General features: G+C 31.6%; 1 protein-coding gene across 1 annotated transcript; it reads left to right on the top strand.

The window, feature by feature from the left end:
• The first annotated feature begins 5963 nt into the window (after window positions 1-5963).
• LOC114761584 (putative disease resistance RPP13-like protein 1) lies at window positions 5964-9744 on the top strand. The gene has a single exon (XM_028950993.1). The coding sequence runs from the start codon at window positions 5998-6000 to the stop codon at window positions 9742-9744; it is 3747 nt and encodes a 1248-aa protein (XP_028806826.1). The 5' UTR covers window positions 5964-5997.
• The last annotated feature ends 5457 nt before the right edge of the window (window positions 9745-15201 follow it).

The raw sequence follows: 15201 nt of genomic DNA, 5'->3' as shown, positions 1-15201 counted from the left end.
CAACAAAACATCTCCTTATCAAGATTATCGCCTGATATTTTATTTACAAATGCGTTAAAGTATACTTGCTTCGTAGATCAAAACGTTGATCAAAACTAGTTAAAAAAAAAAGTGTAAGCAATGTAATCCCCCCCAAATATATTAGGAAAAATTATTAAAAAAACTGGTGAAATAGAAAAATTATATTTATTATCAAAACCCATACTATTATTATCACAATCCATAATAATATTGTCATGGATCTCATTTTGTAATTTTTCTATTTCGACGGTTTTTTCTACCATTTTTCTAAGATACTATTGCTTACTATAATATCTTAAATTTTATTTTAGGATTTAGTAAAATAAATAAACTAAAATTTAAAATAAAATAATAATATATTAATATTTTCAAAAAAAAAAGAGGGGCACAGCTTTCCACCGTTTTCGGTGGAAAGCTGATGCTTTGGAATGGGAAGAATTTTGGGATGGGCGTATTTAATGGAGGAGGAAAATTGATAAAAGTAGTTAGGAAAATAAAGGATAAAAGAGATAGTAGAAGTCTGAAGATAATGGGATGTGAGAGAGAGGAAAGGAGAGAGAGAGTGCGGGAGAGAACGAGCAGAGCTACAGTCATTTTAAAAGAAAGAGAAAACTTTAAAGATAATTTAAATACACAAATATATTTTTTACCAAATTTTTTTATGAATATTTTCTATATATTTTAAGTTTTCTATTAACATTATTACTGTACTAATTAGAAAAATTTTGAGACTTAAGTTTTAAGTTTTGATAAAAGATAACTATAGGAATTTAGAGGTAAATGAGTTGCTAATTTTAACTAATTTAGATTTATCCATTTGTTAGTTTTAATATTTAAATTAATTTGTTTAGTTGGAAAATCTGCTATATGACATATATCATATTTTTACTGATTAAATCCAAGTTAAATAATTTATTTGAGTTGTTTGACATATTATTAAAATTTTAATTAGTTTAGTTTTACTTATTGGATGAATGGAGGTTTTAAAATAACTATTTTAGCTAAAAAAATTTATTATTTATGAAAAAATATATATCTCTATGATAGTTATACCATTAAAATTTTGATTAGATTATTTATTTAGAAATATTTGAGGTACTATTAAATTTTTAATGGTTTGATTTTGAGTTTTAATTTTAAATGGGATTTTTAGAATTTAGAATTTTGAAAAATCCTTTTTATTAAAGTAAATAAGTTGGAGGATGTAAATAAATAATTTGAGTTATTAGAAAATTATAAGTTATTTCTAAAATGTTTAATTTTGGGTTATGAGAATTGTGAGAATTTAGAATAAAAATTAAATTAAATTAGGAATTTAACTAATATATAAGCTTAATTATTAATTAATTAGCTTATATTAATTTGTGGTTATATTAATTGTGTGGATTAATTATTGGTTGAGCAAAAGGTTGATCTTGTGGCAATCCTTTTTATTACTTTGACAAAAAGTTACCACTTTCCACTTATTATATATGCTAATATGTTATTTATGAGTATTTTGCTATTTTAAAATAATGATATGTTATTTGAAATTCGAGTAGATATGTTATACCTTTTGAGCTATGAAAATTATCTTACGGGAATTTTTGGAATTGTGATTGAGAAGTTTGAAAAAATATATGATTTATATCTTATAAATTATATTGAGAAAATATTGAGACATTTTTTGTTATATTGTGAATGATTAGTTGTTATTTGGATTTTGAATTGAACCCTATCCTACCATTTGGTAAGGCCACCATTGGTGCACATTGATTGGCTTCCTTCATCCCTCATTGTGAGGGACAAGCCTTTGTGGCTTTTTATTCATCTCCTAAAGTGAGAGATATGCTTATATGTCTGATTGATCTCCCATAGCGAAAGATAGACTTATGTGGCTTGTGTGTTAACTCCCATTATGAGGGTTTGGATGATTAAAATTATATTTATATGGATATATATATTTCTTGAGAATTAATAACTGTCGCATTTGACACTTTACGAGCATATGTTAATAGGTATGATAAGTTGGAAAGTTGGTTACTGCGGCATTTGTCTCACTCCGTGGTTGCTTCTATCTTCATGTGATAGTTCAGGTAGTGACCCATCAGAGAAGGCTTCGAAAGCATAGGGTGCTGCTATAACTTGTATAGCCTCCTGATTTTTGTTCTATTTGCCTAATTTGTTATATATTGCCACATAGGGCTCATCTACTCTAATATTGTAAATTAATACTTTTAATTACTACTATATGATATGAGAAGATTGTTAGAAGGCCAGATATTGATAAGACTCTACATGTGACACTTTTTTAAAGTGATGACTTTTGATTAATGGATCACATAGCTTATATTAAAATGATTTATTAGTTAGTATGTTTGAAAGTATAAGTTAGGTTTGAATTAATGGTTGAATGATGTTTCTGAACCTTGGAAGTCCAAAACCCAAGTTGATGATCGATATTGCTTGTGATATAAGTTTATTTCTTTTAATCATGATAGTGATTTTTAAATTTTAATATTTCTTCTTTTCTATCGTGACTAATCTTTTAAATAAATTGTTTGATTTAATTTAAATAGGTTTTGAAAGAATGGTCACACTTGTGAAGACGAGTGAGAGACAAGATGAATAGACAAACAGACCAGAGAAAATGAGTAGAACGAATAAAAGAAACAAACAATTAATTGGGGATAAAAACTTAAAAAAAGAAAAGGGGTTAAATTTTTAGACAAACACAAGGTATTGCTTAATGCCTAGACAGGGGACTAACCATATAAGAGAGAATGTTATTTATGTATGGAGCTGGACGGAGTGTTATATTATATAAGACCATTATCTAACATTTAGCCCCAAAAAAAATAGAATTCTAATATATAGGAAATTATTTTAAAATTTTGAAATCCTCCATGATAAATACCCATTTCAATGCTCGATATATAAATTAGTTGAGAACTTTGCTCTAATATTAAATGTAAAATTCCAAATTATTTTATTTTTCAAATTTATAATTTTCTTTTAAAATGTTCCTATTGGTTTCACGTGCCAAAACTTAAATACGCCCTTGATAACTCAAAATTCAAACCAATGGCTAATGCCTTGAAAAGAATTAACCCAGATTGGTGGATGGATTGTTGTGAATGATCGGATGTCTTGTAGCTGGTCCATGGATTATCGTCTTAATCGTCAGATCAGGCAAATGCCCCCACTTCCTGATATATGATTGGACTATTACTTTTAATCTCATATCAAAAGAAACCAATCGTTGTGTCAATTCTTTAGCTCGTCAAGGTTATCATCATAATTGTTCCTCCTACGAAGTATAAAGGAACTCTCTTTAAAAAATTTCAATTATAAAACTTTTTTGAGTTAGTTATTCTGTATGCATTTTCTGAGATTCTTTTTTTGGGGGGGGGGGGGACTCTAATCGAGTGGCCAAATTTGGTGTATAGACATTAAGATTTAAGTAGGGAGAGGTTGGACTGCGTAGTCAAAGTCATAAACTCATAATATTGAATAGATGTGAAAGAACATGAGCACATGGGTGAGGGACAATTCTGAAAAGTGACAATGAGACACAGCCAGGGCAATTATAGAGATGATGCAGCGCATTGCCTACTGTGTTTAAAAAGAAGGCGAGAGAGAATTTGCTTGGGTTGCGTCGAGAAGATCGAGAAGAATAGGCTAACTGTTTTATCTTGTTTTGGGTTTGGTTTCTTTTTTTCACAAAAAAAAAAGGGAGACGAGAGAGGAAAAAAAATCTCGAAAGAATAACTAAATTTTAAAATTTTAAATCAGAAATTATTATAAAAATGAGTACAAAACTCATTTTTCGAAACAAAAATGAACAGACGAGTAGAAAAGCTGGAAAGAGAATGGGAAATTCTCTCCGTATTCTTTATATATATATATATATATATATATATTTATAAGGACAAAACTCATTTTCTGTCGGATCCTTCATCTTTAATTTTTTTTTATATTCCAATAAAATTATTCACTTTTTTATTTTACAATGAAAAGCAACATTTTTCTCTAAATTATCTGGTTTTAAAATAAAGTAATATGAAAATATATCACCAACGGGGATTGATCCAAGTGGTAAGCGGCTTGGTACAGCTTAAGCGAGGTCTCGAGTTCGAGCCTTAGCGTATGCAGAAATCCCCGTTGGAAGACTCACCTACCACAGCCAGTCTAGCTGAATCTAGATGTAGTCAGAGCAAAGCTCTAGTAATATGAAAATATATCTTTATAAAATAATTTGATTTTAAATTATTTGATGATACTAATATTAATACTACATTCGTCCTTAATATAAGACCCAGTTAATTAATTTAAATTAATTAAGTAAATTATTTAAGTTAGTTATTTGTAATAAATAGGTGTTGCCATTACAATACTCATAAAGAAAGAGCCTTAATAAATGAAAGGAGGAGGCATCTTTCACCCAGTATCGAAGGCTTTGAATCAAGATTTCCAGATGGATAGGGTAGGGTATTTGTACATCTGACACATAATTTAAATATGGAAATTTTTCCTCAAAAAATTTCCATTAGGATCAAAATAAAAATCAAACCAGCTCTTACATTAAGAACCAGAATTAGGATAATTTTTTATTATAATATTTAAATTAATTTTAAACATGATATATTTTTACATAAAAAAGATATTTTGGTCATTCAAATATTTATTCATTTTTTTTATATTTTTTCGTTCATCCAAATGTGATAACATTTTTTTAATTTTTTCTTTTTCCATTATTTGTCCTCTCATTTTCTTTCTCATCGGAATGGAGCATAAAATTGATCTAGCATTTTAAAATATTCTTTCAAGTGTGTCAATATTTTAAATTATTTTTTCCAATAGCATTCAACACTTTAAAAATGATTTGTGATGAAATTATATTCTTAAAGTAATTATACCTTTAAACTATTTTTCAGGACATTAAAATTAAAAGCACATGAAAAATATTTCAGGGCGATCACTTTGGCATACGGGCATGGTGCAATGGCGCGTATTACATGGACGGTGGCAGTGGATGCCAGCTGTCACAGAAATGAGGCGCAGAAAGTTGTTCAACGGTCAATAGAAAAACAAAGATGTATATGAATGACGATAAAAAGGGAGTATCGACGTTGGCAACAAAAAAAAAGGGAGTATCGACGAAAAATTCAATGAAATAATTACTATAATGTTAATATTAATTAGGTTATGCAAAGTTAGCTTTTTGATTTAGAAAAGAGTGAAACGTACTGTAGTGGATGTTGTGTTTTTATTTCTTCCTAATTTTAAGAGGAAAATTTTAAATATTTATTATATAATTTTTTAAATAAAAACACATCTAATAAATTATAATAAAATAAAGAGGTTCTACTATCTATTTAAAATTCATTTCATACATATATTCATTATTTCACTTAAAACCATTAATATTAATGTAAAATTTAAATATATTAATTTTTATTTAATCAGTGTGTGCTGTGTTCCTTTCTTCTTCTTCTTTTCCCTTTACCTTGTATTGCAAGTTTCCACATTCCCTGTACCAAAACAATCAGGAAATTTGATATTTGGGACAATCTACGGCACATAAATTATTTATGACGTCAAAATTTGAAAATAACAACTGAAAATAAAGGTCACAGGAAAATGAGTGATTGTTTTGCGTAGACTCTTCCGCGAAAGAACAGAGATGTTGTTGTGTATGGCCTACCAATTTGAGAATACGCGTCCTTCTTGTTCTCCTTGCAATTACCATCATTTGTCTTTTTTTCAAGGGATATATGGGATTCAAATTATTAATCATATCTCTTCTTGCATATTTCCCGGAATGTTCCGAGGCACAAAGAAAGCAGATGTCAGCTAACTTCCTCTTTTAAGTGTTCCCTTGATCAATCTAAGCCAGCTTCACTCTATTATCGCTTGCTATCAAACTCTTTTCTCTCTCAATCGTCTCGTCCATCATCTAAAGTAATACCTTTGAGTTACCAGACACAACAAGGCATGGAGTTCGCTGCCAAGGTGGGGGAAGCACTTCTCTCTGCTTCTGTGCAGACCTTACTCGACCGGATCTCCTCAAGCGAGTTTCGAGATTTCATGAAAAATAGAAAGCTCAACGTCTCTCTGTTGGATGAGCTGAAGATTACCCTGTTGATGCTTGGTGCTGTCCTTAATGATGCAGAGGAGAAACAGATCACCCGTCCTGAGGTCAAGGAATGGCTTGAAGAGCTGAAAGATGCTATCTATGATGCAGAGGATTTGCTAGATGAGATCAACACTGAGTCTCTGAGATGCAAGGTGGAGCAAGATTCACAAAATGTGGCTAACAAGGTGCGATCCTTCTTTTCTTCTTCTTTTGGTCAATTTTACTGGGGGTTGAACTCCAAGCTAGAAGCAACATCTCGAAGGCTTGAACACTTTGCCAAACGAAAGGATATCCTTGGTTTGCAAAGTGTTAGCTTCAAAGCGCATAAAACACCCACAACATCAGTGGTAAATGAATCTGTTGTGGTTGGTAGAGAGGATGATAAGGAGAAACTATTGAAAATGCTTTTGTGTGATGGAGATCCGAATCCAACTGATGTAGGAGTGGTCACTATCTGGGGTATGGGTGGCCTGGGTAAAACTACCCTTGCTCAACTCCTCTATAATGATAAGAAGGTCCAGGAGCATTTTGATTTGAAGGCTTGGGCTTGTGTTTCAGATGATTTTAATATTCTGGAGGTGACCAAGAATCTTTTTGAGTCCATTACTAAAAAAGTCTACGATGGTAAAAATCTATACCTTCTTCGTGTTGAATTAAGAAATAGCCTGAGTAACAGAAGGTTTTTGATTGTGTTAGATGACTTATGGAATGAAAAATACAGTGATTGGGATGATCTCATAACTCCTTTTCACAATGGGAAAAGGGGAAGCAAGATCATCGTAACAACTCGCCAACCAAGGGTTGCTGAAATCACACATACATTTCCCGTACATAAATTGAGTCATCTCTCAGATGATAACTGTTGGTCTTTAATCTCCAAACATGCATTTGCAAATGTAGATTCAAACAAATATCCAGAGCTAGAAGCAATTGGAAGGAAAATTGCAAGAAAATGTGGTGGCCTCCCGATTGCTGCTAAAACAATGGGAGGTCTTTTGCGTTCAAAAGTGGATGCAAGGGAATGGAATAAAATTCTAAATAGCAACCAGTGGAATATACCAAATGATGATGTTATGCCTGCATTGCGTTTGAGTTATCTATATCTTCCATCACATTTGAAGAAATGTTTTGCTTATTGCTCGATTTTCCCAAAAGATGTTGTGCTAGAGAAAAGGAAATTGGCCTTGTTATGGATGGCTGAAGGCATTGTACAGCAACAATCCCATGGGGACAAGACATTTGAGATTGAAGCAGAAGACTGTTTCAATGAATTACTATCTAGGTCATTCTTTGAACAATATGGCGGTAATCCAAAAAAGTTTGTCATGCATGATCTCATTAATGATTTAGTGAAATTTGTATCTGGCAAGAGTTGCGTTCAATTTGAGGGAAATGAAGTCCCAAAATCTATACGACATTTATCATTTTCCCTAAAAGAATATAGTTGCTCTAAAGAATGTGAGAGCTTTTGCCATACAAATAGTTTGAGGACTCTTTTGTCGCAAAATGAATTCAAAGATTGGTCACCAATATGTATTTTGTCCAGAAAAGTGCTCCATGATTTGTTGACAAAACTGAAATGTCTAAGAGTATTGTCCTTACCAATGTACAAAAACATTGTTGAGGTACCAATTTCAATTGGTAATTTGCAACTTCTGCGGTATCTCAACCTTTCCCACACTTCAATCAAAAGGTTGCCTGATGTAGCCTTTACACTTTACAACTTGCAGACATTGCTTTTATCAAATTGTATGCATTTTATTGAATTGTCAGAAAAGATAGAAAAGCTTATTAATTTACGTCATCTGGACATTAGCGAAACTGCTTTGAATGAGATGCCCACACAAGTTACAAAACTGGAAAATCTTCAAAATTTGAGTACTTTTATCGTGGGCAAACAGCCGGATGGATTGGGAATTAAAGAGTTGAAAAGGCTCCCTCATCTACAAGGTAAACTTTCCATTTCAAATCTACAAAACGTTGTTGATTCTATGGATGCTTTGGAGGCGAACTTGAAGAATAGAGAAAAGTTTGAGGAACTAGTGTTGGAATGGGATTGTGATACTTCAGATTCACAAATTGTGAAAAGTGTACTCAACGTGTTGCAACCTTCTACAAATGTAAAGAAATTGACCATCAATAATTATGGAGGCACTAGCTTCCCTATTTGGGTGGGAGATTCATCATTTATAAATATCGCCAATTTATGTGTGCGTGATTGCAGTAACTGTGTTTTGCTCCCACCATTTGGAGAACTACCATCTCTCAAAGAGCTCTCGATTAGTGGAATGGGATTAGTGCATACAGTTGGACGTGAATTCTATTGTAGCAAACCTGAGTACTCTTCATTTCAACCATTTCCATCTTTGGAGATTCTCATATTTGTAAATATGCCTACTTGGGAGGAATGGATATTGTTTGATGGTGAAGGTGCCAAATTTCCTTTCCCTCAACTCAAAAGTTTGAGTGTGCATGATTGTCCTATGTTGAGGGGAGACATGCCCCACAACCTTCCATCATTGACAAAGGTTTCTGTAATAAAATGCAAACAATTGGAGGCAAAATCAACAGCTCTGCGGTGGATTCCATGTATCAAGGAATTAAGAATTGAGCAAGGGGAACATGGGTTATTTAGAGCACTTGATGATTTATCTCCGGACTCCTTGGAATCTCTAAGCATTAGGGGGTGTGATAGCTTGCAGTCTTTGCCAAGAATGATAGTGGGTAGCCATTGTCTTCGAAAGTTGTCTCTCCAATATATCCCATCAATAATGTCCTTCCCAATTGATGGTTTGCCTACTTCTTTGCAAGATCTTGAAATTTATAGTTGTGACAAATTAGAGTTCCTACCTCAGGATTCTTGGCAAAACTACACATCACTTGAATACTTGGGAATTGATAATAGTTGTCCTTCCTTGAAATCTTTTCCATTAGGTTGTTTTCCCAAGCTTAAAGAGCTTGATATTGCCAAATGTTGTAATTTGGAGACCTTTACACATGTTGGGAGGTCTGCTCTTCCCTTAGAATCATTTTCGGTCAACAGATGTAACAAACTTAGATCAATGTCAGATGTACACGTTGATTCCCTTGCCAACCTTCAACACTTTAGCCTAACTTTAGTTTCGAAGTTGGAATCATTGCCTCAAGGTGGTTTGCCTTCTAACTTGCGATCACTTATTCTTGGGGGCTGTAATGAACTATCTTCTATACCCATCCAAGACTGGGGGTTTCAACGCCTGACTTCCCTCTCACACCTTGATGTTATGGATAATGAAAGTGAAAGTGATATTATTCTCCATAATTTACAAAAGAATCAATTACTACCCACTTCTCTTGTGACTATCGGCATTGGTGGTGTCTCTAATCTTAAATTGTTAGAAGGAAAAGGGCTTCAACACCTTACTTCTCTTGAAGAGCTTTACTTCTGGAACTGTAAAAACCTTGAATCCTTGCCAGAAGATTCGCTGCCATCCTCTCTTTTGTTGTTGGAAATTGATGGCTGTCCAAAATTAGAAGAGAGATATGATTATGAGAAAGGGAAACACTTGTCCAAGATCGCTCATATTCCCACCATACGAATTAATAGGAAATACTATGATCCTTGAAATGGTGCATTATATTGCTTCAAAAGGTGAGCTCTCAAATTTCACAACATTTCAACATCATAGTATCTATTAATATATATACTCCTTTTCCTTTTTCTTTTTCACAATCCATATATCATATATTCCCTTCGTGATCATCGAATAGATATTAGCATGTTATGGGTACATCTTGCCAATGCCCCACGCATGCACGCACACAATCAAAAATTTGCTCACCCAGGAACATCATATCAATAATGCTTCCGCAATATTTTGTTTAAAAAAAAAAAAAACAGAGTCTTGTAAAACATTCTATTCAATTTTTCTTTTCCTACAATGACATGCTGTTTTAAGAAAAACAAAAAAAAAGTAGTGCTACTATGGTTACTTCTCATATTCGGCCAAATATTATTAAGATCTTATCAGATTTTTAATAAATAAATTTGAAAACATATATTTTTCCATTACCATATATGAGCATATGTTTGGTTGCGAATTGATTTCCATTTTCGTATTACTTCTTCACATTGCAGATTCTGAAGCTTTGTGGCAAAATTGGAACTCTGAAAGCACCAAAAGATTTTGAAGACCATCAAGGGCAAAGTGCCTTCAAAACGATCCTCTGCTTCAAATTCTCTGTTTTCCTATCATCAAAATGCTATCATCTTTTGTTTTATTCATCTCTAAGAGTTGATTCATCATCAGAAGCTTATGTGAGTATCAACTTTTATTTTTGCCCACTTGAAGAATTTCCACTTTGAAATATAATGTAATTTTGTTAAATTGATGCTTCCCCATTTTTATTATGTTAACTATTCAGATTTCTTATAATTTTCAAACAAGAATGATAAAAATTTTGCCGACTTCTACTGATATGCCTTTGTCGTTGAGGGTTTTGTGGCATCACCATCTCAAGATTAGTATTTCAAGGTATAGGATTAACTAGCCTAATTTACTTATTTCAATGTTTTTAATTCAACAAAATCATCATATGAAGCTTCAAACTAGTCAACAGAAAATATCTTTTTTAATTTTTATATTCACAGATTACTTGGAAAGCACGGAGGTATAATTTGACTGACAGGTTTTTTCTAAGATGTTGATTTTTTCTTTTTCCTTTTCTTTTCAGTGAAAAATTCCATAAGCAGAATATCATTGGATTTCAATAAACAGAGCAATGGCTAGATGTTTCTTGAAGATATCACATCTTAGGTAATGCATTTTGTTAAAACTAACCACCTTTTAATTATTCACAATGCACATATCATATATTCCCTTTGTGATCATCCAATCCATTTCAACATTTGAAAAAAAAAAAACACAGCCACACACAACTCTAAATCTCGTAAAACAATCGATTCAATGTTTCTTTTGCAACAAAGACATACTATTTTTTTTTTAAAAAAAAAGTGATACTATGGTATTTTTCGTCTAAAATTTACAATTATTGATTTCACCTACTTGTTATTGTAGATTTTCGAATGTATATGCAGTTCGTTATATGTTTATGTGTGTCTCTACCCTGTCTGTTCAAGTCTGATAAGTGAGAGAAAGTATTAGTGACTTCATTTTAAGGCAAGAAATCAACTACCAAGTCACAAAGATTTTGAACCATTCTTTCATGCTCAGGCTCAGTATAACAATTTAATACTAAAAATAAAAAGGAAGTTTGAAAAATTCTTTTCATATTTGCCCAAAAATTATTAATATCTTATCAGATTTTTAATCAATACAATTGAAAACATATATTTTTTCCATTGCCATATGTGACCATGTGTTTGGTTGCAAATTGACTTCTATTTTGGTGTTACGTATTCACATTGCAGGTTCTTAAGCTTTGTGACAGACTTGAAGCAAAAGTGGTTACAGATGATGAGCATGTTTGGATCACCGTTTAAAGACCCAAACGTGCCTAGGAATCTGTGAAATGAAGGTTTGAAGCTCATTTGTGATTTTTTGCTCGTTTAGATCAGCGTTATTAGAAAAGCTCAAAACCAACTTATCACCTGATAAAGCCAACACTACTTTTTGTTACTTTTCCCATGTTAGCGTCGCCATCCGGTGTTAAGAATTTTCACATGCCCATCTTCTCCTTCACACATATCATTTCTCTCTCCCTCTCTCTTCATGAATAATAAAGTTCCTGTTACTACTATTTTTATTTCATTTTTAGTCACTATTATTTTTATAATTAATATTCTATCCCCAAAAAAATAAAACAATTCACTAATTAAAAGTTATAATTTTATTTTCATTTTGATTTTTATGCTTGACTCATCAAAAAAAAAATTATTAAAATTAGCTTTTTAATTAAAATATGACAAGTTATATTTTACAAATTTTTCAATAACACTTGGACTCCTTTTAAGTCATTCTCACAATTAATTTTAATATTTCTCTTAAAATTATTACATTATATACATATAATATAAATATGTATTATTTAATATAATTCATATCTTTTTAAGTTATTTTACATCCAAACTTACTTTTTCATTAATTATCCAAACAACTTTTAACTTTTCCAACTGACTTTTTATAAACACCTATCCAAACTTAAATAACATTGCACTAACTGACTTTTACTCTAACTTTAGTTACAAAGTCAGTTAGACTAGAAGTCAGTTTTACCCACCACCAATCCAAACATACCCGATGGAAACTCTAAAAGCAAAAGAAACTCTTTTGTATTTTCAAAGTTTTGCCAGTTCATTTATGAAAGATTGAAAAGCCCTGTAAATATTACTTTTTTTCCCATAAAGGATTTCAAAGATTAAGGTTCGAGTGGGTGAATATAAGTTTGATTGAAATCCTTTCCTTTTTTTTTTTTCAGGTTGCATATTTTTAAAAGCTTTGTGGCAGAATTGAAACTCTAAAAGCGCCAAAACACTTTGAAGATCAACAAGGCGAAACGCTTTCAAATTGATCCTCTGCTTCAGATTCTCTGTTTCCTATCATCAAAGTGTTATCTATCGATCATCTTTTGTTTTATTCACCACTGGGGGTTTATTCATGAGAAGCTCATGTGAGTATCAACTTTTTCCCCCCTTAAAATGAACAATCTACTAATTTCAATGTTTTTAATTTAATATGATCATCATATGAAGCTTCAAATGAATAGAAATATCTTGTTTTTATATTCACAGTTTACTTGTAGAGCACAAAACTAAAATTCGGCTTAACAGTTTTTCCCCCTTTTATTGGATATTACTTTTTTGCCCCCTTCTTTTCAGTGATTTGATCTAAATTTCACAAGCAGAATGTTATTGGCTTTCAATAAGCAGAGAAATGGCTAAATGTTTCTTGAATATGTGACATCTTAGGTAAGGCATTTTGTTAAAACTATTACTTTTTAATTATTGTTATTGAAAGTTTTCAGGTGTTTTAATGAATCATTTGAAAATAGGTGAGGGAACTAGTTGAATTGCTCTGTTTTGGAGAAAGGAGTTATATGAGAAGCAAGGAAGGCAGGTAAGAAAGGTAATTCAATACTCCCTGATTTACCTCATTTTAAATATAATATCTATAGGAACCACTTAAGCTAATTCAAGAGTTATTTGGTAAAAATTATCAATATGTCATCAGAAAAGAAGCATTACTTTGTTGCTCACTTTATATGTTGGATTGAAATTTTGATTATTTCTGGTGTTGTGCTTCTTCAGGTCTCAACATTAACGGCTTTGTGGGTACTATGCAACTAACAATTGTCATGAGGCAGAATTGAATTTCCTCTCAATTGTAAACTACTTTTTGCACATTTTGTATTAGTTTGGGCTGAACTATGTAAAACTCTGGTCACCAATTATGAGTAAGCTATGTAAAAATTATAGAATTGTGATTTGTAAGAATTGTAGTTGAGCTCGTAGCAAAATTTACTGGGATTGTAATTGGAGCTTTATAGTGAAAAAAATCTCGAGTAGTTTTCAAGAGGATTGGATGTAGGTCAAGGAACCGAACCAGTATAATTCTTGTGGTGCCTTTTCTCTCTTCCCTTATCTCTAATTTATCACTAAACTATATTTAGCTGCTTGTTTCATCTAACACACAAGCACCATCACAGTTTTTTAAATTAATTTAATCAAAGCATAATTAAAACTTATAGTAAACAGAAATATTACCTATACAGAACCTATGTTATTTAAAATAAAATAAAATTTTCGGTAGCTAGCGGACTAGAAATTCATAAAAAAAGGAATTTAGTAAAATTATAGCTATCATCAGCTTCATATTATCGTATCTTCTATTACCGTTGTTTTGATTTATTATATGCACATTATCTTGAGAGTTTGTGAAAAACTATTGTCCCACATTAAAGAGATTTCCTTCTCAGGATCTTTGAGTTTGAAACTTAATTGGTTAGATTAAAGTTGTACTAAGTAAAGTTGTGAAGCATCTTTGGAAGCTAACTCATGAGAGCCTCATCTGAGTTTAAATTGTCCTTTTATACTGCCTCATCATCTTCCAATCTAGCCAGGCCCTTTTCCTTTGGACTCATTACAGTATCCAGCTTTTGTCCAGCAGAGGTGAACTTTTTGAGACATTCAGGGAAGAGGCATGTTGTACATATACCCCAATTGATTCCTAATAGAATTTAAAAAAAAAACTTTGAAAAATAAATATGTTAAATATGACTAATTGGGAGTATGCTAGGAGTAGTGTTAAATTCTTATTTATTTTTCATTCAAAACACTCCTAAAATTATTTAAAATCCTGTTCTTCATCATTACAAGTAATTGATATATCATCTTTCCTAATATATATATTTTCATCCTCTATTACTCTTAAAATTAACGAGACTCGGCATTTTTTCATAATATGGTTCAGTTTACTGTTAATGACCATGCCTAGAGGACGTGAAGTTATGTTAAGTACTAGGAAATTTTGATGTGAAGCTTTGAGAACTTTGAAATTAGTTAACTTTTGATGATGTGTTGCTAGAACACTTTTTGGTAGCTTGGAAGCCAAAACTAATTCCGCACGTAAAAATGGGAAAAAGAACAGAAAACATAAACTGCTTGCCGATAAGATATACTTTCATTTTCTTTTGCTACGTACTGAGTGTTAAAACAATAGGCTTGGAGCTCACTCTTTCAATTCCATTGTTTTGATATACTCCTCCTTTGGTATTTGATATAAAACCTAATTAAGTGATTTGAGTAGACTAAAAATAGTAGTTAAATTAGTTAATTCTAAGTATTTTTCTTAATTCCTTCCCTTCCTCTCCTAATTCATTATTGTTAGGAGAATATCAATAGGGTTAATTTAAAAAAAAATTGATAAATATGTGAAATAGGTCTTATATATAGAAATAATATTAACTCTTTAATTTGCTCCTATATTAAGGACAGGAGGAATAGTATATTAATATATGGGTTTTTACAATAATAATTTTCCAGCTTTCTTACATTCAATATTTGTTATGAGCCTCATCTCATACCGACGAAATTGGGTTGTAAAAAAAGAGATATACTACCTAGT

This window comes from Neltuma alba, unplaced genomic scaffold (genome assembly GCF_004799145.2).
Source record: "Neltuma alba isolate B1F8T4 unplaced genomic scaffold, ASM479914v2 tig00001702_pilon, whole genome shotgun sequence".
NCBI lineage: Eukaryota > Viridiplantae > Streptophyta > Magnoliopsida > Fabales > Fabaceae > Neltuma > Neltuma alba.
Note: the sequence above shows the minus strand (reverse complement) of the source record. Positions and strands in the feature narration are given on the sequence as shown.

Bases quoted from the DNA above. Each gene is read 5' to 3' on its own strand.
- LOC114761584 (XM_028950993.1), top strand. From the start codon at position 5,998: ATGGAGTTCGCTGCCAAGGTGGGGGAAGCACTTCTCTCTGCTTCTGTG.